Here is a 24445-nt window from a genome sequence, read left to right as displayed (position 1 = left end):
GCACCCTGGCTGACAGGGAGAGGCTTCAGAGAGTAGTCAATACAGCACAAAAGATAATTGGCTGCCCTCTCCCCTCCCTGATGGACATTTACACATCACGCTGCCTCAACAGAGCAGAAAACATAATCATGGACTGTTCACACCCGGGTTTTGAAACGCTACAGGTGCATCAGAACAAGAACAAACCGATTCAAGAACAGTTTTTTCCCGAAAGCCATCACCACACTGAACTCACACATGCACTGATTTAATAATATAACCTCCCAAACCCCTGGACTTCTACTGTGCAATACTACTGACATTTCATACCCTCAGTCACCTTAACTACCTCACCAATATCCATAATGTGCAATACAATTGTGTAATACTTGTATTTTTTACTTTCATTATTATATCTATATTGCGTTACATTTTTTATATTTTTAGTGTGTGTTTAATGTGTGTTTTCTTAAGGCGTGTTTTTGCACTGGAAAAAGGAGTGGCTCTTAATTTCATTGTACTGCGTATAATGACAATAAAGGCATTCTGATTCTAAACCAAACAGTATTTCTATCACAGATGAAGAGCTGGAAGTGAAAGAAAACTGAACAACCTGATTAAAAAAAAGGTGAGGGATTGTTCTCAAACCTCTAGAGCTGACTGTGAAAATAAGATTTTCTAAAAGCTGCTCAAACACAGAACCAGCACCTCACAACATCATCACTGCAGTTTTTTTTTTTTTTACATTATAATTCCTAACAGAGTTGCATAAAAACAAAATTCCCTGACTTTTCCCTGAGGAAATCCTGAAATTCCAGGATATATTTACCGGTAAGTCACAGAAAATGCCCAGAACATATCTATTATATACATATAGTGCCTTGCGAAAGTATTCGGCCCCCATGAACTTTTCGCCACATTTCAGGCTTCAAACATAAAGATATAAAATTTAATTTTTTTGTGAAGAATCAACAAGTGGGACACAATCGTGAAGTGGAATGAAATTTATTGGATGCGTCAAACTTTTTTAACAAATAAAAAACTGAAAAATGGGGCGTGCAATATTATCCGTCCCCCTTGCGTTAATACTTTGTAGCGCCGCCTTTTGCTGCAGTTCCAGCTGCAAGTCTCTTGGGGTTTGTCTCTATCAGTTTTGAACATGGAGACACTGAAGTTCTGCCCATTCTTCTTTGTAAAACAGCTCGAGCTCAGTGAGGTTGGATGGAGAGCGTTTGTGAACAGCAGTCTTCAGCTCTTTCCACAGATTCTCGATTGGATTCAGGTCTGGACTTTGACTTGGCCATCCAACACCAGGATACGTTTATTTGTGAACCATTCCATTGTAGATTTGGCTTTATGTTTTGGATCATTGTCTTGTTGGAAGATAAATCTCTGTCCCAGTCTCAGGTCTCTTGCAGACTCAAACAGGTTTTCTTCCAGAATGGTCCTGTATTTGGCCCCATCCATCTTCCCATCAATTCTGACCATCTTCCCTGTCCCTGCTGATGAAAAGCAGGCCCAAACCATGATGCTGCCACCACCATGTTTGACCATGGGGATGGTGTGTTCAGGGTGATGAGCTGTGTTGCTTTTATGCCAAACATATCATTTTGCATTGTGGCCAAACAGTTGGATTTTGGTTTCATCTGACCAGAGCACCTTCTTCCACATGTTTGGTGTCTCCCAGGTGCTTGTGACAAACTTTAAACAACACTTTTTATGGATATCTTTGAGAAATGTCTTTCTTCTTGCCACTCTTCCATAAAGACCAGATTTGTGCAGTGTACGACTGATTGTTGTCCTATGGACAGACTCTCCCACCTCAGCTGTAGATCTCTGCAGTTCATCCAGAGTGATCATGGGCCTCTTGGCTGCATCTCTGATCAGTCTTCTCCTTGTTCGAGATACCATACCACTTTATTTATAAAGCACTTAAAACAAATACAAGGCCAACCAAAGTGCTGTACAGACAAAACAACAGGTAACACACAAAGCAAAATACAAAATGAGGTAAATCAGAGTATAGACATAAAAACGATGCAGATAATGACGACAAACCAGTGTAGAGCGTACAGGATCAAAACACAGATCATTTGGTGTTGAAAGCTACTGAATAGTAGTGTGTTTTTAAACGAGACTTGAAAACTGAGAGGGAGGGGGCCTGTCTGACAAACAGAGGTAACTCGTTCCAGAGTCTTGGTCCTGCTACAGAGAAGGCCCTGTCCCCTCTGCGCTTAAGACGAGTTCCTGAAACTGTGAGGAGCAATTGGTCCGCTGACCTCAGGGAGCGTGGTGGGACATACGGTTGTAGCAGATCAGAGAGATGGGGGGGTGACACTGTTCAGTGATTTGTAGACATACATGAGAATTTTGAACTGGATTCGAAAGTGAACCGGTAACCAGTGCAGTGAGGCCAAAACTGGTGTAATGTGCTCTCTTTTGCCAGTACTGGTTAAAAATCGGGCTGCTGCATTCTGGACCAGTTGTAGTCGTGCAATGGAGGTCTGACTGATACCAAACAGGAGCAAATTACAGTAATCAAGCCTAGATGTAATGAATGCATGTATTACTGTCTCCAAGTTATTTTTGGACAATATGGGCTTCAGTTTAGACAGCCGCCTCAGTTGGAAGAAACATGATTTTACAATCATATTTACATGATTGTTAAGTTTCAGGGAAGGGTCCATTATCACGCCCAGATTAGTGACTCTTTGTTTTTCTGACAGGGTTAGAGCGGAAAGGTCGATGCAGTGGTTTGTGATCGTGTCGTTGGGAGGGAACAACAAGACTTCAGACTTCTTTTCATTGAAACTCAAGAAATTTAAAGCCATCCAGTCCCTGATGTCAGCCAGGCAGATGAGATGAAAGTTTAGAGGGACGGACGGGTCTTGGTAGATTTGCAGTGGTCTGATACTCCTTCCATTTCAATATGATTGCTTGCACAGTGCTCCTTGGGATGTTTAAAGCTTGGGAAATCTTTTTGTATCCAAATCCGGCTTTAAACTTCTCCACAACAGTATCTCGGACCTGCCTGGTGTGTTCCTTGGTCTTCATGATGCTCTCTGCGCTTTGAACAGAACCCTGAGACTATCACAGAGCAGGTGCATGTATACGGAGACTAGATTACACACAGGTGGACTCTATTTATCATCATCAGTCATTTGAGACAACATTGGATCATTCATAGATCCTCACTGAACTTCTGGAGTGAGTTTGCTGCACTGAAAGTAAAGGGGCCGAATAATATTGCACACCCCACTTTTAAGTTTTTTATTTGTTAAAAAAGTTTAACACATCCAATGAATTTCATTCCACTTCAACATTGTGTCCCACTTGTTGTTGATTCTTCACAAAAAAAATCAAATTTTATGCCTTTATGTTTGAAGCCTGAAATGTGGCAAAAAGTTGAAAAGTTCAAGGGGGCCGAATACTTTCGCAAGGCACTGTATCACAGCATGTAACATAGCAGAGTTACACTTAAAGATGACAGGAAGTACAGTACTGTGGCATGTGTATATGGCAATTACTCCTAATAACTCATTATACTGTAAAACATCCTGATGCATGCTCAATAATCCAGGTAGAAAAATCCAAAAAAGTTCAATCTGGTCCTCTGGACATTAAAAAAAAAACATCATCAGGCCAGGACTCTGCGGTCTACACTCATCTCCAGGCCAGCGGTCACTCTTTCAAGGATGAAGATGTTCACATCCTGGACAGAGAGGAACGATGGTTTGAGAGAGGAGTAAAGGAGGCCATCTTTGTGAAAAGAAATCGTCCATCATTAAACAGGGGTGGAGGCCTACGTGTTCAACTGTCCCCCTCTTACAATGCTGTGATTGCTAGTATCACTCAGCCCCCTGTGAATAGTAAACAGCCATCAGTGTGCTAATGATCCATTGTTAGGCTGATGGTCCTTCTTGACCATGTGATCAGCTGGTTTTGGTTGTCAGCAGCAAACTGGTTGATCCACTCTGAGAAGGTGCTGTTTAAGAGACTGAGCTGAAAACAGCACCTCAGACTGAGGAAGTCTCTCGGATGAGAGACGAAACGTTTCTACATTTTTTTGCTTTGTTTTGTTTTTTGGGTTTTTTTGAATGTCCAGAGGACCAGATTGAACTTTTTTGGATACTGTAAAACATTAAATGGTAAATGAACTGTACTTATATAGCACTTTTCTATCGTTTCAAGATACTCAAAGCACTTTACACTACAATCTGTGCCCTCTTTTACCCATTCATCCAGCACTCTACAATTTCTGTACAAAGAATAATCAGAGCTTTATCACATTCGTACACCAATGGGGCACACATAAGAGGCAATGAGGGGTTCAGTGTCTTGCCCAGGGACACTTTGGCATGTGACTGCTGGTGGAATCGAACCCTCAACTCGTGCTTTGGAGGACGACTGGTCTACCCACTCAGCCACAGCCGCCCCTTTATCATTAGATACTAAGAAGTCACCATAACCGATAAGTACAGATACATGTTACATACAGTGCAGAGAAAGAACATGAACTCAATGACACTAGAACGCTAACATTAATACATGTAAATTATTAACATGTCAAAATCTCAGAAAGATCATCTTTAATCACTCAGAGTTCAAATTCCCTGAGTTTTCCCTGACTGAAAAATGTGAATCATTTTTCAAGTTTTCCCCAATTTCCAGAGTCACTGGGAACTCTGTTTAATCACTAATTTCATGCTTGTAAAATATATTTTTTTCTTATCTCCATTTATCTATGCATGTAAGAAACTTCTACAAAATACTTTAAACTTTTAAAGATTTACATTTCCAAAAGTAAATCTGAACAACTAACTGACAAAAACCAAGAAACTAAACTAAAATCAATGAGCAATAAAATCAGTGCCACAACGATTGGTGAATATTAGAAATATATTATAAAATGTCTTGTCAAGACAGAGTCTGGTTAATGTGTCAAATAGTTACTGATGCGTCTAAAAATATTTTAGATGCATATTCATATTCATATTTTTTATTCAGTATTTTGATTTTTTTAAATAAATTAAAATCCAAGGTAATAATTAGCAATAATGAACACTAATATTTTCAGATTGTTAGGTTTTTATATGGTGAAACCATGTGTTGGGTCTTTGCTTTCTCTAAGACTTTTTAAATTCAAGTTAAATCTGTATAAATATATTTTAGCATCAGATTAACTCTTTTCTGTTGTTTAGTATTATAAAATGGCTGTTATTTGAAAAATACAAAAGAAATCAACACATTCATAATATGAAACAATTAATTTATATTAGAAATAGTTTTTTTTCCTGTTAGATTGTATCTATCAAACTGTTAATAATGGTGTACTACAAGGCTCAGTATTAGGATCCACTCTCTTTACAATCTACCTAACAGGTCTCTCTTGTAAAAGAGTCCTCGTGACTTAATGAGACTATAACGGTTGAATGAATCTGAAGGATGAGGTTCACTAAGGAGGATCTTGGAAACAATGATGACTTCATGTGTCTTAATTTGTGCACACATTTGATTTGATGTGGAAAAAGCTACAAACTTAATCTGATTGCTTTTTGAACTATAGCATCAGCACAGAGACAACAAGTTAAAATCAAGTCCTTGTAGACCCTGGACTGTATTTTGCTTTGAACTCACAAATTTATCATATGGCTCAAATATTTTTTGCACCGATTCTGTTCATAACTTTTATGGATAGAATTTCTCAGTACAGCCAGGGCCCGGAGGGATTCCAGTTTGGTAGCCTCAGGATTCCATCTCTGCTCTTTGCAGATGATGTGGTCCTTTTGGCATCATCATGCCGTGATCTTCAGCTCTCACTAAAGCGGTTCAAGCGGTTAAAGAGGAGTGTGAAGTGGCTGGGATGAGAATCAGCACCTCCAAATCTGAGGCCATGGTCCTCAGTCAGAAAAAGGTGAATTATTCTCTTCAGGTCGAGGGTGAGGTTCTGCCTCAAGTGAAGGAGTTCAAGTACCTCAGGGTTTTGTAAATATAAAATAAATATGACTTGACTTTGTTCATAAGTGAGGGAAGAATGGAGCGTGAGATTGAAAGATGGATAGATCCAGCGTCTGCAGTATTGCAGAGTCTGTACCGGTCCATTGTGGTGAAGAGGGAACTGAGCTGTATGGCGAATCTATATCTCTGTTTACCTGTCAGTCCATGTTCTTACCCTGACATATGGTCACAAACTCTGGGTAGTGACCGAAAGAATGAGATCGCGGATACAGGCGGTTGAAATGAGTTTCCTCCACAGGGTAGCTGGACTCTCCCTTAGAGACAGGGTGAGAAGTTCAGTTATCTGGGAGGGACTCGGAGTAGAACCACTGCTCCTCCACATCGAGATGACAGAGTTGAGGTGATTCAAGCATCTAGTAAGGATGCTCCCTGGGCACCACCCTAGGGAGGTGCTTCGTGCATGTCTGACTGGGAGAAGATCCCGGGGAAGACCCAGAACATGCTGGAGAGACTATGTCTCTCGATTGGCCTGGGAGCGCCCTGAAATCCTCCCAGAAGAGCAGAAAGAGGTGACTGTGGAAAGAGATATCCGGACCTCCCTGCTCAAGCTGCTGCCCCCACGACCCGACTTCAGAACAAGCGGAAGATAATGGATGGATGAATCAAACATTTTTTGTGTTTTGTTAATGCACATCACTGTATTTGGTCTGTTTCTTGCTCTGAGGCCTCCTCGTCCAAAGAAATAGAATTCAATAGGCATTTAATTTTGATTTGTACATAACATAAATACATATAATACCAATTATTGCAGAAAATGGGAAGCCTGCAGGAAAATGTTACCATGTGAGTCTTGTGCTGTGGTACTGCAGCAATAAAATCAGTTGAGAACTACAACACATAAACCATTTGCACAAATGTGTTTGTATTTTAAATCTACTGTGAGACACATCTGTCAGATTCAGTAAACAAATTCTTATCCAGATTTTCTTCTTCTTCCTAAAACCCCTTGTGCTTCTATTAAACTACATGTTATTAACAAATGCAGGTAAATGAAGATTATTTTGTTGATAATGGAGTAGTTTTCAGCTTACTGTAGAACCAGATGTGGAGGGAGGAATCGATGGTACGGGGGCATTTAAAGCACGTGAGGCTTTGCTCAGTCTAACTCTAGGGAGCCAATGAGAGTCCAGGATGCGTGAGCCTCCTCTTGCCACTAAACACTAACATATGGGCCTTAAATGTTTCTAGAAAATTGAGCTGTAACTCTATCCCTGCACAAACAAAGAGCTTTACTGCATCTTACAATGCATTAAATTAGTCAAAAATTAACAATTATGTTCCATTTATTTGTTCAACTGTGAAGCCACACTAAATTACAGTCATTTAGATTGTTTTATAAGATTAAAAAATATTTAATGAACTCCAACCATGTTCTCAGTCAGGTCATCTGGACAGTTTCTTTAATTTTGTTGAGAGACGTTTCGCCCTCCATCCGAAGGGCTTCATCAGTCTGAGGAGTCACAAACAAACTGTAAGAGTGTACTGCTTAGTTGGGAAAACAGTTTGTTTGTGACTCCTCAGATTGATGAAGCCCTTCGGATAGAGGGTGAAACGTCTCTCAACAAAATTAAAGAAACTGTCCAGATGACCTGATTGAACATGGTTGATTATTTTACCTGGATTATTGAGCATGAACCTTGATGTATTAATGAAATCTAAGGTCATGTGTATTTGGTGATATTTATTTTCCTGTAAGCATCAAGCTGTACAGGATCACTGTGATAACTGTAGATGATAAAGTTTGTCCAATCCTGTGGTGGCCAATCCTGCTTTCTATGTAATTACAGTATAACAGAAAACATGCAGCGAGCATCCCCACTCTCTCCTCCACCAATACCAGCTCCTCACTGGTGGGAGTGGGTTTGAGGACTAGTTCGCTCGCCTTTTAAATTCAGACGTTCACAGCAGGTTTCATTCTGACAGCCGGGACAGGTCGACGACAAGCAACATGGTGAGTTATTTATTCACAACGGCTGCTCTTTTTTGATTTCTAATGAATAAGCATGTGTTTATTTTTGTTTATTACAGACAACTTACACAGACAAAGGCGAAAAGGTAAAAAAAAACTGAACATAGGAGGTCACTACAAGGCTAAAAGCAGGTTTTAACAGTGTTTATTTGTTCCATTGAAGAATTTCTAAGAGAGAAATGATTGATCAGTGATCTACTTTTTCTTTTTGTCTTCAGCACGAGCAGGGCAGGTTCCTCTGCTTTGATCATATCACCTTCTGGGTTGGAAATGCAAAGCAGGTAATTTGTGTCTTCCTCTTAACATTTTAGGGGGCTATCTGATGCTAATGGCGCTCCTGAAAGATGACATTTAATATCAAAGCTCTGTATAATATTTTTTGCCACTTTCAGGAGCAGCTCCTGTTACCAGGAGATGGAGCTAGCACACAGATTGTAATGAATGATTTTTCTCCATTATCTCCCACAGGCTGCATCGTTTTATTGCAACAAGCTTGGGTTTGAGCCCTTGGCTTACCGAGGTCTGGAGACAGGCAGCCGTGATGTGGTGTCCCACGCAGTCAAACAAGGAAAGGTAAAACAAAAAAAAAAACACATTCCTGGCCCGGAGCTTGAAGAAAACAGCATGACTCATCTGTAAGAAAATTAAAAAGAGTCAGTCGTAGTTTCACAATTTTTCAATGCAGCAATTATATCAGATACTGTTCCAGCTTTGATGCTGATTTCATGAGCATTTATTCATTAAATTATTTTCAACTCAATATACAGCTGTTCTTATTGAAAAAAAAAAGATTAATTTGTCATAGTACCAGCACAAGCTTCCATTAAACATTTGCACCAAACAAAATTGTTAATTGAAATGTGTTTTAAATTGCTCCTGTTTTTTTCTGTATTTCCAGATCATTTATGTGTTTTCATCAGCTCTCAATCCTGGAAACAAAGGTACGGTACTGATAAGGAGTAGGAATACACATACGGTTAAAAATAACATAGTTTCTGTCAGGGTTTTTTACTGCGTTTCACAGCTTTTCACAACTCTAATTATTTGATATACACAAGAAAATTATGGTTAGAGGTTTGACAGTTTTATTTGACAATTATTATCTGACAGTGGGCGGCTGTGGCTGAGTGGTTAGAGCAGTCGTCCTCCCAACGCAAGAGTTGGGGGTTTGATTCCACCAACAGTCACATGTTGAAGTGTCCCTGGGCAAGACACTGAACCCCTCATTGCCTCCGATGTGTGTCCCATCAGTGTATGAATGTGGTAAAGCACTGATTAATCTTTGTATAGATCTAGTAGAGTGCTGTATGAATGGGTAAATGAGGGAACAGATTGTGTTGTAAAGCACTTTGAGTATCTTGATCAGATAGAAAGGTGCTATATAAGTACAGTCCATTTACCATTTTATTCCCACAAAATGAGGTTTAGCCAGAAAGAAAGCCTGAAAACTTTTGTTCTGAAGTGGTTAAAATCCCCCTCTAATCAAGCTGCCTATTGATCTAAAAAAAAAACAGATATAACCAAGTGTTTGAAGTTAAAAACGTAAAAATTAAAATATATAAGACTGAACAAGTGTATTTTTCTCAGAGATGGGGGATCATTTGGTGAAGCATGGAGACGGAGTAAAAGATATTGCATTTACAGTGGAGGACTGCGACTTCCTGGTTCAGGTAATGCTACACGTTTCGTTCTGCAGAAATTTAAGCTTCGCTTAAGAAAATCAAACTTTTTCAAAAGTTCAATAAATAATTTAAAACTAAATTGACGAAATTCATCTTTTTGTCCTGACACAGAAAGCCCGTGAGCGAGGGGCAGTCATCATAAAAGAGCCCCACACTCTGGAGGACAAGTCTGGTAAAGTCAGACTAGCCGTGCTTCAGACGGTAGGAAACAACACCACCTCTAAATTTGAACCCAACATTTTATTTAACACTTTGTTACAGCTATATTGTCTGAAATGACAAGACTGTGGCTTTATGTGTGTGTGCTGCAGTATGGCGACACCACACACACATTTGTGGAGAGGATGGGCTACACTGGGCTGTTCCTGCCTGGTTTCCATGCCACTCTGTTCAAGGACCCTTTCCTGGCCAGACTGTGAGTGGACATACTTTAAAATCAGACACATACTCATGAATAATAACCAAGGCTGTAGTTTTATGTGGTGTTGCCTCCATCTTTGTTCTGCTGCAGACCAGCTGGAAAACTGGACTTTATTGATCACGTAGTGGGAAACCAACCAGATGATGAGATGGTCTCAGTCGTAGAATGGTAATGAACCATCAAAGCTGCTTCCGTGATAACAACCCTGCTGTTCAGATCTTTCTGTTGGGATGTGGACTGTCTGAGTCCGTGTCAGGGCAAAGCTTAGAGGAGAATCTAAAAGGTGCTGGACTCTTACGTAACAATGCCTTTTTGGCAGGAGTCAGGGATCTGGATTATTTTGCAGCTTTAAGAGGGGCTCTAGTGGTTCTTCACATCTGGAACCTGTTTGTCCCTATTACACTAAAGACATAAAATGTGAAATAAGGCAGCTCTTGAAAAGAGCAAGCTCATTGGGTAATTTAGGGGGAACAAGGGGGCGTACAAAGGGCTGGAGATTTCTGGATGTGTCTTTTATGTTTTACAAGCCAGAGGAAATATTTCCGACCCTCATGACAAACAAAAAAACAAGCATCTGAAATAATTTATCATAACGCAGTAACTCGAGCAGCATCTGTGGAATGATTCCAGATCTACAAAGCTCTGAGATGATTTGTGCTGTGCACGTAAAGACAACCCAATCCTGGTCTGAATTTACCCGTAACCTCTGGTTGATTTCACAGGTATCGCAGGAACCTTCTCTTTCATCGCTTCTGGTCGGTGGACGACAAGCAGCTTCAGACGGAGTTCAGTGCCCTGCGCTCCATCGTTGTGGCTAACCACGAGGAGACGGTGAAGATGCCAATCAACGAGCCTGCAACGGGAAAGAGGAAGTCCCAGATTCAGGCATGTCAAAATGTCTAAGACATACAGGACTAAAACCTGAAGAAAGTTTTTTTACTAAACAGTTTTGTTAAATTACAGGAATATGTGGAATACTACGGAGGAGCTGGGGTGCAGCATATTGCCATGAACACATCAGATATAATTACAGCTGTAAGAATGTGAAATATATTTTTCAAAAATTAATTTATACAACCTCATGAGAAGTTTGACTGTACCTGTCGTTGGCAGATACGTAACCTGAAGGAGCGCGGCATGGAGTTCATGTCAGTGCCGGACACCTACTACGACCAGCTGAAGGAGAAGCTGAAACACGCAAAGATCAAAATATCTGAGGACCTGGATGTCCTGCAGGTCAGAAACAAAAAAAAGAGAACAGAACTGAACGACTTCTGATGGTTTACACAGATAATATTAAACAGATCTTATCGTGATTTTACAGGAGCTGAGGATCTTGGTGGACTACGACGACAAGGGTTATTTACTTCAGATCTTCACCAAGCCGGTCCAGGATCGCCCCACCGTGTTCTTAGAGGTCATTCAGAGACACAACCACCAGGTGAGGACAGCGTTGGGTAAACGTCTCTGAAAACACACTAAAACAATCAGCGTAACATCATCTCCTTCATTTTACATTTTCTTTACAGGGTTTTGGAGCAGGAAACTTCAAGTCTCTGTTTGAAGCTATTGAAGCCGACCAGCAGGCCAGAGGAAACCTGACAGTCCTCACGCCCAACGGAGATTTAAAAAGCATGTGAACCTGCGTATGAATAATAACGTCTGATCAAGTTCTCACAGGGACGTGCCGCATCTCTACTCTGAGTGATGCACACGGAAAGAATACACCAGCAAATGTGATTATCTGTATTTCAGTTTTTATTGCTGATAATAAATTCTTTTAACTTATATTTCTTTTGGTATAAATGTACAATTCATATAAGGCAAACCTTATGAATTTATATTACCAAGCAAATATCACAAGTTAAAATGTACAATGCCTATAAAATATTAACAGGGAAAATATTACAAGCTTGACTCAAGCAAAACCCATTTAAAGCTCTCGTAAATGAAAACATGTAACCATAATCAGAACAAGGTCAAAAGACCTTTTAATGTAACGAGACATTTAGCAAAAAGTCTGATTTCTTTCATTTTGTTGAAATAAATACTTTGAATGTGCCATCTTGTTCTTTATTTCACTGACGTATGAGCAACTATAATATGTTTTTAGTATATTTAGCATACTTTTACAAGATTAAATAACCTACCTCCATAGATAAATCAAAGGTCAAAATGAAATGGTCTCATTTGTGTTATGATCAGTTAAAGCAGTTCACAGGTTTCACTAGCAGCACCAACATGTCTGCAGAGCTTCCATGATCTCCTGTGACCTCCAGACTGTACAGTTTTACACAGAAGAAAAGAAAAGCCTGGACACACTGTGGGTCATCTCAACCATCCATACTCTAAAGCTGCTTCATTATGGGTCAGTTCAGGGATCCTCTGCAGTTCTCTGCCCCACACAAACAAGGAATCTTTGTTTCCTCAATGGGAAACTTGTAGTCGTAGGTAATTTCTTCATTGACACTTATTGGCTGACGGGAGTAGATCACGATCTTCTTCTGAGACTCCACAGTGATGATCTTTGCGTAACAGTTGGGCTGGAAGACAATAAAACACCAGTGCAAACCGTTTAGTTTACGATGTGAAGGTATTTCTCATCAGTCATGTTTAAAACCAGCTGTTATTGAGATACCATCAGTCTGTACTAGAGCTGTCATTTCTAACGGGAACCCAGAGCCCGGCCCGACCCAGATTAGGACCGGGTCGGGCCATAATAATGTGCTTAATGTGCGGGCCGGGCCAGTGTCTGGCTTTTTGATTGCGTCAGCGGACGAGTGCGGCTGACAATCCAATTATATGGCAGCGTGGCTTGCCATACAGTCACCAGGCACACGCGACCATTTGACCGCGCACTGACTGGCCTAGTAAGAGGTTAAAAAAGTTCAGGTAAGCTTCAGATGGGACTATACTGTCGGGCAGCGATCCATCAAAGCCCAAATGAATATTCGTGTAGCCGCTGCATTCAGCGGACGCGCTTAGCCGACGACCCAAACAAATGAGATCCCAAAATATCTTTGCAGAATGTCAGAGCAGGGTCCGTGTCTGAATAATGCAGAATGCAAGCAGAAGCAGGGATTTAATGCACATTGACAGCCATGAAACGGCAAACACCCCCTCACCTCCGATCTTCTGCCCTCTTTTAATCAGCTGCGCGCGTTTGCCAACCGTTAATAATTATATAAGCAGTCAAAGCTTAATAAAATTTGGGTCGGGTTCGGACCTGTAATTACTGTTAATTCATCAGGTTGGGTGGGGTTCAGAAATGGTGGCTACGGGCTGGGGCTGGGTTGGGTCAGATTTTTTGGGCCGAATGCCACTCCAGTCTGTACTCACGTTGCAGCTGTGGTTGATAAATCGGGCTAAATTCCCCCATTTAGTGGCGTCAATGATGGTATCCTGATCAACACGAAATAAATAGCTGCTTCCGATCCCCTCATCCTCGTATTTCTGCTCCCTCATGTCCGCAATGACCTGAGGAAAACAGAAAAACAAATATGTTTGTAAAAGATGAAAGATGTTTACTACACTCACAACTACCAGAGAGTCCCAGAGGACCTACTTGTAGAAACAGCCAGGAGAAAAGAGGTTTGCTAGCATTACCTGTCTGATGATTTGTCCCACATATTCAATCACCATCTCATCCGCTGCGATAGGCTCCATGGCAAACAAGCCCCACTCATGTATGAAACTCCGGGTGAAACGAATTCTCTTCTTTCGAAACTGACATAAAGAGATAAGAAGAGATTTATGACATGCTGCATTTCAAATAGGAACTTCAGCTTACCATTAATGTTTTGATTAGACTACATTTAACACCGCTGTGTTATGATTGCAACTGTTTTCTTATATAACAGGAATGATTAAAAAAAAAAACCTTTTTTTAGAGCACAACTTAGACCCAGGCAGCAATACTTGTTGTTTTAGGAAATTTTCTGAATGTAAAGCGCACAATTTTAAAACATCAATTATAAATATCTCATGCATTATATATCTCATACTAGTTAAATCAGTGTGGTGTTGCATAACAAGCAGAAACAGAGAAGTCGAGTGTTGCCTCGCCTGTCTCTGAAGCATCACATGCTGTATGCTGAAGAAGATCTGGCTGCATTTGAAAAAGATGCTGTTTCAAGTCCATAAACATTTTCACACATTCATATTAAACAAAGTGGATTGGAAAGTCCTTTAAGTGTTTTCAGTTTGAAGGCAGTTTTACATTTTTGTATGTATTTCTGAAAATCTAATGGATACATTTATTTTGCTTTTATTCCAACTATAATCACCTTCAGTTGTTCTGTGTGGTCAACATGGCTCAGCCACAGTGATTACAAGTTTACCTTAAGCTGGTTGAACTTGACCAGGTCACTGTCACAGCTGAAAGAGGACAGCAGGCGGCGCTGTTCAGACCTGAAGTCAGATCCAGCTCGTAGTGATGTGGGTTGTTGGACTGTGAGAGACATTCCCTGCAGGAACATTTATTGTCACTTAATAAAAATTAAAATAAATAAAAAAACACTGCACACTGAGATCACTGCATTTGTTATCTTCTGTTAAATACCTGAGTGCTTGTAGACTGAAGATCAGCAGCCAGCTTTGTGTTGTTGAGGTATTTCATTTTATCCTTCCTGCTGATTCTGTAGAAGCCTTCACTGCGAGCAGATCCGGTTCTGTGGACTGGGAGCCAGGACCTGTGATCTTCACTCCTCTCTGTTGGGATTTTGGTCAGTGAGCAGAAGTTAAGGAAGTGACGCACAGATTACGACACAGAGCTGCAGGTGAAATTATTAACCAAAGTTCTTCACGTGTTGTCAGTCATTGTTTAAAAGACTAAACTCCATTTGATTTACTTGAGCCTTGACATAATTACCATCATCATCACTTGCACCTCACTGACATCACACCGCACTCTAAACATCTTGACCAAGACAACAGCACATTTACAGAATCCAAAACAAAGGATATGAGGATGAGGTATCCAGAGGGTGTCACTGAGCCACCCAACACCAACGCCCTGCTCGTGCAGCCTTTCATAGGTAAAGAGCAGCAGCCTGGCATCTTCTTCATCCAGGCCCTCCTTCCAAACACTATGAAGGATTTTCTTCTCCTCACAGCAACACCTGTGAAGATGCTGTTTAGAGGAAAGGGAACAGCTAAATCCTTGAAACCGTCTCCGCCGATGACGGGCCCTGTTTCTCCTTTTTAGCCTCCCCCACAGTTTTTGCCTCAATAAGGAGTTCTCCTCATCCAAAAGTTCAGGCATATTCTCAAGTCCCTGCAAGGGCTTCGTTCTCACACCTGAAGTCATGGTCACATCACTACCATCAGCAGAGTCCGATGAAGATTCAGAGAGGCTGCACGGAGATGACACTGGGATGGGAGAAACTCTGAGACAGTTGTTGTGCAGCGAAGATTTCGAGGAAGTGCTCGTTGTTTTTGTTTTCCTCTTGTGGACTACGTCTTTTTGAGGAAAGAAAAAGTCTCTTCCAGGAGTCTTTGGAGGTGTGATGTACAGATTGCTTGATGGAGGTAGGACATGTGGTGGACTGCTGAAAGGCAAACACACTGTGCTTCCTTCTGAAGTTATTATCACATGGCCATTTCTTTCCTCCCTGCCAGGAGTTTTAGGCTTCTCCTCATAGAGTGGGTACGAGGCAGGCAGGAAATCAGAAGCTAGAACCTCACTGCATGCTGGAGAGAGGGAAAATACCTCACTGGCTTCATCTGAGTCTGCACCCAGCAGGTCAGCCACTATCCCCTTGCCTGGGGTTGGTGGTCGCTCCACAGCTGGGGATGCTGGTTTGATTTCTATAAGATTCTCAGGGTCGCTGTCCTCCAAGCAGCCCGAAGGAGTGAGAGGCCTCAAGTTGAGAGGCTCCACTGTCGATTCAGGTCTTCTCAGCCCAACATCAAGGTCCGGCTCCACTGCCACACAGATTAATAAGAAGTTATTAAAAAAAGAAAGTTACATCTTTACATATAAAACTCTTTGAGAAGACTACAAGAGTAAACTCTAGTTTTGTGCAGTTTACTTATAACAAGCTTTATCAATAGTTATTTAATTTGGAAAAATCGTTGGAAGCTTTCTGGATGTCAAAAATACAATTTTTGACTTGTAAATATAAGAAACACATCACTAAATGACAGCTGCTTTCCTTGAGGGAACATCTTTCACAAACCACCTTGCATGCCAACTTCATACAAAGATGTTGCACTGATGGCGCAACTTGACGGTGATGACTCTCAACTATGACCACATCAACTGTCAGCTCAACATCTGTAAAATGACTGAGACATAGCCATTGTTGTGTTTGCTAAGGTTAATTAGTTGTGGTGGACACAGGTTGGACTGACTTTTTGACATTTTGAGCGCCTATGTTTTGAAATGTGGCGTAATGTGAATAACACATCAAACATTTCTCTCTTTGTATTTTTTTATTTATTTTTTACAGTAAGAATTTTATTCTTTATGTCTGAAATGTAGCAGGAGTTCAGACATATCAGCAGTTGTGCGTGCGCTCTGTAGAGCTGTCTGGAGACGCTGTGCATAACGTGCACTGCGCAGGGCATTTATTTATTCTGTTGAATAAATGATTGTTTCTGTTGTTGAACAAATCACTTCAGCAGCTTCATGTGAGCTGGAACCCCCCCACCACCACCACCACCACCACCACCAAGTGATTGGGGGAGTCTGAGAGGAGGGCAGAGGTGGTGTTTTTCAATGCGCAGCACTGCTGAAGAGGGACAATGTTGGAGAAGAGGAGGAGAGAAGGACTCTGTACAGCACCTCTGTGTATAAATGTGACCATCTGTCCCTCCATCCTCACCCCCGCTGCCTCCTCCCAGCCTGGGAAGGAGCGTGTGAGCGAGTTGGTGTGCTACACGTGCTGCGGCTGGAACATCCACTCCACAGACTGGGTCCGCCGGGCTAAGGGCAACATCTCCTCTTGTATTTTTAATAAATAATCAAAATAAAAATGCACTATGACTTTGGATTTATGGGGCGGAGATTTGGGTTGCCGGATCCGAGCAAATAGTTGCTGGCCTGGAACACAGACTATCAAAATAAGAGAGTTCCCGGATCTTGTTCCAGCAGGATCCGGCTCAAAATAGCCCCTGGTGGTGGCCAATTTGAAGTTGGAGATGTACATCCAATTATTACTTTCTGAGAGCTTAAATTGAATTTGTGGTTCATGAGATATTTTGCTAATACTTCAAATGATTTCTCTCTCATACACAAAAAAGCAATTACATGATCACTCACCTCCATAAAAGGTAGGCAATGAAAAACAATTTGGTACAAAAAAATGTGTAATTACCTGCAAGTTCAGCATCAGAAAAAGGCCGTCTGTTCCAGCTTTCTGTGTGTTGGACTTCCACTACGGAGTCGGAGTCACTTGTGTCTTGCAGACATGACGGATGTTTCTCCTCTGCTTGCTCCTTTTCACGCACACCTAACCAGTCGTTTAGGTCTAAATCCAGCTGAGCTCCAGGGGTTAGAGGAGCTGAGGGACTTGGTGAAAGCTCGAGGTCCACTGACTCTTCATCCGATGAAATCACAATGCACTCAGCGCTCCTGTTATCCTCCTCCATGTCTTCATTCTCTGTACTGATGTTAGAGGACAAGTCCTCAAAGCTCTTTGATGAGAACCAACCTGAGGAGTACTCACTTTCCTCAAAGGTGAAGCTTTCTGAAAAACTCTCTGTAATTGAAAAGGGAAACAGAACTATTTATTCAAACCTATCCAAGTATTTCATATTAAAATGTATAATTTAAGGTATTCTTTAACATACCACTATCTAAGCACTGTTCATCTTCTTTCACTGGACAGACAACAGCATCGTCATCTTCCTTCTCTTCTGGAGCTGGCGTGTCTGCCTCACCTCGGTGATTAAGATCATCATCATCATCATCATTATCTCTGTCAGACTAATTAGAGCAACAATTATATGCCTCTGTCTTACAAATTTCAAACCTAGCAGTTTACAATATTAAAATTTGACACTTTCTTGTAATATCACCATAATTTACCACGATCTGAGGATCACCAACAAGTGGAACAACAACTTCTACTTGGTCTGGTATCAAGTCATGATTTTGATTTGTGTCATTCTCTCCTTTTCCTTCATCATCACTGTCCAGCTCTAGTGGTCTTGCATGTCTGCGTTTGGCTCTTTCAGATGCAACAATCTCACCCCCCTGCTGCACATTTAGGGCTATCGACAGAGAATTACATCTTTGTGTAAGACAAAGTTGAAATTCTACACTTGCTAAGTTTTAAAAATGGATTAAAAAAACACTCACCAGGGCTTTCATTTTCATTTTCTACTTCTGATCTTTTCCTTTTTACCTGCATAACAAATGTTTATTGTTTTAGCATTTTAATTTTTCCACCTTGTTTTGTTTTATGTATAATTCAGCATTAAATTGTGTATGTCACATACTGAGTAGAATAGTTTACCCTGAATGATGGAAGTGGAGGCCTTTTGCCCCGTCCACCGATGTGGATGAGGGGATCTGTGAGTTTTGGTCTCTCTTCCACACTCGGTGCGCTACTTTTCAAAGGAGACGCCTGCATCTTGAAAGAATAAAGCAACAATAAATAGCTGCAAAGGTGCACACTCATCAAACAACACTTTGTGCGTGTGTGTGTGAGAGAGATGAACTAACTCTAGTTTTCTTCTCTTGAGTATCCCACCAGTCCTCAAATGCCTTAAAAGCAACACCTTCGGTTATCTTCCGTGTAAGATCCTTCTTGATGACTGATTTCAGCTCATCCATGAGAACTTCTAAAACTTTTTCTGCAGTGATCTTATGGGGGTTTTCTTGTGCAGGAATCTGGTAGTTTGGTGGCGGGACAAAAGGGTTAAAAATGGGGAAAGGTGGAGCGAGCCAGGGTGGTCGAGGGAATGGGAAAGGTGAACTCCCATGTTTCGGAGTATTATCCTTATTTAAGGTGGGTGGAGGCTTCATGGGCACAGGATACACAGGCAGAGGAGGTGGAATAGATAAAGGCGGAGGTGGTACCAGAAAAGGCGGTGGACGTAGAATGGATGGAGGCGGTGGTATGGGTGGAGGGGGAATAGTGATGCCTGGAGGTGGTATCCATCCTGGAGGTGGGATGGGGATGGAGCCATTAGGTAGGCGAGGTGGAGGAGGAATAGATGGAGGGAAGGGAGGAATGGGAAAAGAAGGTATTGGAGGATGTGCAGTCACTAAAGGAGGAGGTGTAGGGTCTGTATGCAGGGTGGGGCCAGTGAAAGGAGACATAGATAAAGTTTTAGGGTGTGAGGAGGGATCTCTCACTCCAGGCTGTCTTGTATTTGAGTGATCCACATCTTCATCCTCCTGAGTAACAAAAGAATGTTGCATAAACATTTTAACATAGAAACTGATAACTAATTAAATTAATATGATGTAAAACATGCGCATGAATAAATCTAAAGGAATTACCTTTGAATATAACAACAGTGCAGATCTTTCTGCATCTTCTTCGTCGTCTCCAGAAATCCTCTTCTCACAATGTTCAAACTCAGACGGAGAGGGGGACAGGGAGTTTGCTGTAAGAAACAAAACCGCTCGATTGGTTTCGTCTTCCTCGTCTTCAGCGAGCAACGATGAGCTGGCGTTGACATCGCTGAGGGGGCACTGGCGGGTGCTTGTAGAGGATTCACAAGATGGCCGAGCACATAAGAGAGATTCATCTGATGAAGGCATGTCAGGAGTGGTGCAAGGTGATGATGGGCTGTCTTGAAAGTGCACATCTGCCTCAAAGAAGGAGGAGTTTGTAATCTGACTGTTTATAAGCAAACTTTCAATACGAGAGTCCAAACTCTCCTTCTCTGGCTGGTTATTGTCTGGGGAGGCTCCTAAACACCGGTCAGCTGGAAAAGTTATGCTCAGGATGCTGAGAGAGTCGCAGCTCTGAGCTAAAGTTGTGGAAGTAGAGTTAGGCGTGTGTCCAGACTCGTGAAATGGGGAGGCAGGGTCACATGAAGCTTCATTATCAGTGGAAGATTGTGAATTGTGATTCCAGAGTGAAAGCTGATGGCTGCTGGTTTGTTCCTGTGTTGATGGGGGGGTGGCAGGGTGTGGCTCGCAATGCTTCAAAATAAAGCTGACATTTGAAACTTGATGAGATCCCCTGTGATGTCTTGCAGGTTTACGATGGCAGAGAGCTCGTCTTAAATGATTGTGAATGCTATAAGTAGAGGGCTCCCCCTGGAGGACAGGGGTCGCCTGAAGACTGGAGTAACAAGAGTCCTGGGAGAGAGGAGTTGCAGACATGCAGGGAGTGCGGGGGGTTCCCTGAGACTGTGGCGTTAAACCAAAACTGCAAGGAGTGTCCTGCCATATGCTGGAGTAGGCTGTGTCTAAAGAGAGGGGTGTAGAGATGCTGACAGGGCTGCAGACGCTCAACATCTGCTGTGGGGCTGTGCTGCCCTACAAGACAGGAATAGAAGAGGTTATTAATTATTTTTGTAAATATTAAAGAAAATAACTTGACCAATGTGCAAAACTTGATCAAATTCTCGCAAGCAGCCTCAAAGTTACCAGCAAACGGTCGACTAAGCTTTGCAAAGCTCGCTCACTGCTTCCCACCGGTAACGTCCAGGGAGTATACAGGCCACTGAAGAGCAGCTGGAGGTATCGTGCTCTATTCGCACCTGAGGAGAGCATATAATTAGGCTACCACTGTACAATAAGGCTCCCCTTATAGATGGCTAATAAATAGTTTATAGTTATTAATTCCCCTATAAACACTTCATAAATCATTAATAACTGCTTATTATGCATTAATTAAGGGTGACGGAGAGACAAAACTGACCAGTTTCTTGCCAAATAGTGAGTCAAATCTGTTCACCTATATATTTCATCTAGAATTGTTATATTAAACATTTCACACTAAGTTACTACCTTGTAAGCACAATAAGCATTTGTAAACCTATTTCTTTAGCATATAATATTGTACTTTATCACTGCATTATAAGTATCTACAACTAATTTTATATCCTAAAAAAATTAGGTTTACAAATGCTTATTGTGCTTACAAGGTAGTAACTTACTCTGAAATGTTTATTATAACAATTAGATGAAATACATAGGTGAACAGATTTGGCTCACTATTTGGCAAGAAACTGGTCAGTTTTGTCTCTGTCACCCTTAATTAATGCATAATAAGCAGTTATTAATGATTTATAAAGTGTTTATAGAGCAATTAATAACTATAAACTATTTATTTGCCATCTATAAAGGGAGCCTTGTTGTAAAGTGGTACCATAATTAGTCAGACAATTCAACAATATCCACATTTAGACCTTAACGTTTTTAAAACCCATATACCTTTAGGATCAACTTCCACATGGATGATGTTTCCCATCACGGACGTCCGATGGAGGTGCTGCGCCGCCTCTCTCGCGCCCCTCACCGTGTCAAAGACTACCTTTGCAATCCCCAGGTGCTTCTTGTTCTTGGGATTGTAGAATATTTCCACGTCTTCGACGTTCCCATATTTGCTGCACATGTTGGTGAGAAACGTCTCCCTCACATTGTCGTTCAACTTGGAAAATGTCACTTCTTTGGGAGGAACGGGGCCAACGTACCATTCATCAACCTGAAAACAAGACACGAGCAAGATCTACCTTTGTTTCTTCTCACATCATTAAATACAGTATCAATACATAATTATGTCTATACCTTAAATTTAGGAAGTATGAAGTCTGTCTTGTTGTATTTGCTCCACAGGCGGCAGATGCGTGGATCCCTGACTGTGTCCACAGGAAACAGACCTATGTCCTCAACCTGCAAAATAAAAGCCCCCAGTAGAGTAGAAAATGTGTTTGGTTAATTGACGTCTTGTTATATAAGGAGTTTAAGAAGACAAATAAATGATGCTAAAATACTCACGGGAATGTTAAAAAATTTCCCATCAAAGCGACACACTTTGTACAGTCCATTTGTCAGTGCGGGGTCAATCAGCAACTTGCAACTTTTCCAGTGCTGAGGCTCTTTCTCTGTGTTTTGTTTGTCGCTTTCCATTACATTCGTCAAAACCTGGAATAAAGCGTCAATAATAACAAGCGCAAGGTGCCATTTTGTACCGAATGTAGCTGCAAGCTAGCTTAAAGGAGAACCACTGCAGGTTAACACACCCCAACAGGTGATGGAGAGCATCACCTGAGCCCTTATCTACACGATAACAGGAGGAAAATTAAAACCTGCCCGAATAGTCAAAGTTATTTTTAACGAAGTGCTTCTTATCTCGCTCACCTGTGCTGAAGTTTCGTCCTCTGAGCGGCCAACATTGTTGCAAAATAGCGAAGGTTTTTGATGATTTTTTTACACTTCGTCGCGCAGGTCGGAGGATGGATCCATCCGCCAGGAGACTGAGAGGAAATATAGATCCGTCCTCTCTGCGGAAGGACACCGCTTATTGAGATGAAGCCGAGGCATCATTTCTCTATAAATTATTAAATTACCCTTCCGGAACTCCACTGTTCAAAGATGTATTAGTAGCTTATTAATTAAGTAGTTGAATAAAAACAAAAATAGTTCCTATAATAATGAAATCAAAAGTAATGATAAGTTTACAAGTTGTAACACTGAAAATCTATGTAGATGTTGGAATTAAGCAGTCCACTTTTATGAGTAAATGACAAAAATTTACATTAATATTATTTTTTTCATCATATAAATAATCCCTCGTAATAAAGACAAACAAACAGAAAAAGGGTTTATGTAAATTTGATTTATTTTAGAAGGCTGTTTTTTTTTTTAATCAAAGAACAACAGAATCAGTTTCAGTTTATCTAATAAATGTTTGAAAAGTATGAGGTGCAGAAATGTCTGTCCTTCAGGACATCTGTCCCCGTTTGTCTTTAACATGACTCAGACTCTGGGGTTCAATAAGAGGGATCAGCCCAAGTTTCTGCTTACTGGAAATAGTACTTTTAGTGGTAATTTTTAGACAGTAATACTAAAATACATGTACTGTATCTGGTTTTTTGTTTTGTTTTGGGGGGGTTTTGCATGAAAGAAAAATTTAGTTCTGAAATTGTAATTTACAGATCATAAAGTACACAGATAAATAAAGTTTGGACTACATCTGATCTGACTATTTGCTCCAGAATAAAAGATATTCAGCAGCATAAGAAAAATCACAATCAAACGAAATTTGTTTATTTTTTCATTGCCAGAATGCTAACACTTTTAAATTTCAATACTTTTAAATCAGTATGTAGCATAAAAACTTTGTAAATAAATCACATATTTGTCATTATTCTCTTATCACATCAGTGTGGTGCTGATATGTTTTTACATTAAAACTCTCAGTATGTTTGCATGTTTAGTGGGTACGTCAAAATATGTCCATAAGCAATTTAAAATGTTTGAAATATGTTTTCATAGTGTAGTGTAATGGTGCTTGGCAGCGTTTCTGTAATAGACTGTTTATCATCATTGTTGGATGCACCTGATTTAAAAAATGCTTTATCATTTCAGTTTTCATCCAAACCAAGCATTTATGGCACATCAACTGCGTCTGCTGAGTTACTCATGCTGGAATCATACACTGCCTAACCAACAAACAAAAAAAGTCACCACCAAAAACAAAGGTCACACACTAAGGTCACATCCTCAGTTCTGGGTTACATTAGTACATGTACTGACACCGTCTCCACTATCAGATATGTTAAAAGCTATACAGAAAACCTTGGCTGAATGCAGAGGTGCGTACCCTGCTGGAAGCCAGGAACACTGCCTTCAGGTCTGGAAGCTCAGAGGAGCTGAGTAGGACAAGAAAAGAGCTGGTTGCTGGTATTAAGAAGGCCAAGGCCACATATGCACAGAGGATCAAGGATCAATTCACCTCGCAAGACCCTCGGAGCATGTGGAGGGTCATTAAGTACATAACAGATTATAAAGGAAGGAGTGAACAACGTCCCAAAGACCCATCTCTGCCTGATGCCCTCAACAATTTCTATGCACTCTTTGAAGACCTGAACAGACCACCCAGCACCAGACTCACCTCACCACCGGATGAAGAGCATCTCAGCGTGACCTCAGCAGCAGTAAGGAGTACCTTCAGGAGGATTAATCCACACAAGGCAACCGGCCCAGACAACATCCCCGGAAAAGTGTTGAAGGAATGTGCCGATCAGCTCTGCGAGGTGCTGGCAGACATCTTTAAAACCTCACTTACACTGGAGACAGTTCCCACCTGCCTGAAGACTGCCACCATCATCCCAGTCCCAAAAAGCTCTACAGTGACTGGTCTGAATGACTACTGGCCAGTGGCCCTCACCCCGATAGTCACTAAATGCTTAGAAAAACTGGTCATGACCCACATCAAAACAACCATCAACATCAACGAGGAC

General features: G+C 41.2%; 2 protein-coding genes across 2 annotated transcripts; one reads left to right on the top strand and one right to left on the bottom strand.

Moving 5' to 3' along the window:
* The first annotated feature begins 7861 nt into the window (after window positions 1-7861).
* hpdb (4-hydroxyphenylpyruvate dioxygenase b) lies at window positions 7862-12038 on the top strand. Its single transcript, XM_037681147.1, has 14 exons — window positions 7862-7948; window positions 8026-8052; window positions 8185-8247; window positions 8435-8539; window positions 8865-8907; window positions 9554-9636; window positions 9760-9849; window positions 9960-10063; window positions 10160-10237; window positions 10792-10954; window positions 11033-11104; window positions 11183-11305; window positions 11394-11510; window positions 11599-12038. Exons 1-14 carry the CDS (start codon window positions 7946-7948, stop codon window positions 11707-11709), a joined length of 1182 nt encoding a protein of 393 aa, XP_037537075.1. The 5' UTR covers window positions 7862-7945; the 3' UTR covers window positions 11710-12038.
* A 400-nt stretch (window positions 12039-12438) lies between these two features.
* Window positions 12439-22109, bottom strand: LOC119413636 (histone-lysine N-methyltransferase SETD1B-A-like). Its single transcript, XM_037680692.1, has 12 exons — window positions 21978-22109; window positions 21768-21866; window positions 21414-21684; window positions 20640-20737; window positions 20237-20513; window positions 15780-15994; window positions 15034-15200; window positions 14631-14814; window positions 14410-14535; window positions 13676-13795; window positions 13409-13546; window positions 12439-12612 (listed from the first exon to the last, which is right to left on the bottom strand). Exons 1-12 carry the CDS (start codon window positions 22107-22109, stop codon window positions 12439-12441), a joined length of 2001 nt encoding a protein of 666 aa, XP_037536620.1.
* Between the last annotated feature and the right edge of the window lie 2336 nt (window positions 22110-24445).

The sequence above is a fragment of the Nematolebias whitei genome, chromosome 8 (genome assembly GCF_014905685.2).
Source record: "Nematolebias whitei isolate Nwh7 chromosome 8, NemWhi1, whole genome shotgun sequence".
NCBI lineage: Eukaryota > Metazoa > Chordata > Actinopteri > Cyprinodontiformes > Rivulidae > Nematolebias > Nematolebias whitei.
This window is presented reverse-complemented; position numbering and strand designations above follow the sequence as displayed.

Coding starts and splice junctions, on each gene's coding strand:
- hpdb (XM_037681147.1), top strand. Junction 9,850..9,959: donor GACTAGCCGTGCTTCAGACG/GTAGGAAACAAC, acceptor TGTGTGCTGCAG/TATGGCGACACCACACACAC. Junction 10,064..10,159: donor GACCCTTTCCTGGCCAGACT/GTGAGTGGACAT, acceptor GTTCTGCTGCAG/ACCAGCTGGAAAACTGGACT.
- LOC119413636 (XM_037680692.1), bottom strand. CDS start 22,109: ATGGAAAGCGACAAACAAAACACAGAGAAAGAGCCTCAGCACTGGAAA. Junction 14,815..15,033: donor CTCTGGATACCTCATCCTCA/TATCCTTTGTTT, acceptor TGTGCGTCACTT/CCTTAACTTCTGCTCACTGA. Junction 12,613..13,408: donor TTATCAACCACAGCTGCAAC/GTGAGTACAGAC, acceptor ATTGTCTTCCAG/CCCAACTGTTACGCAAAGAT.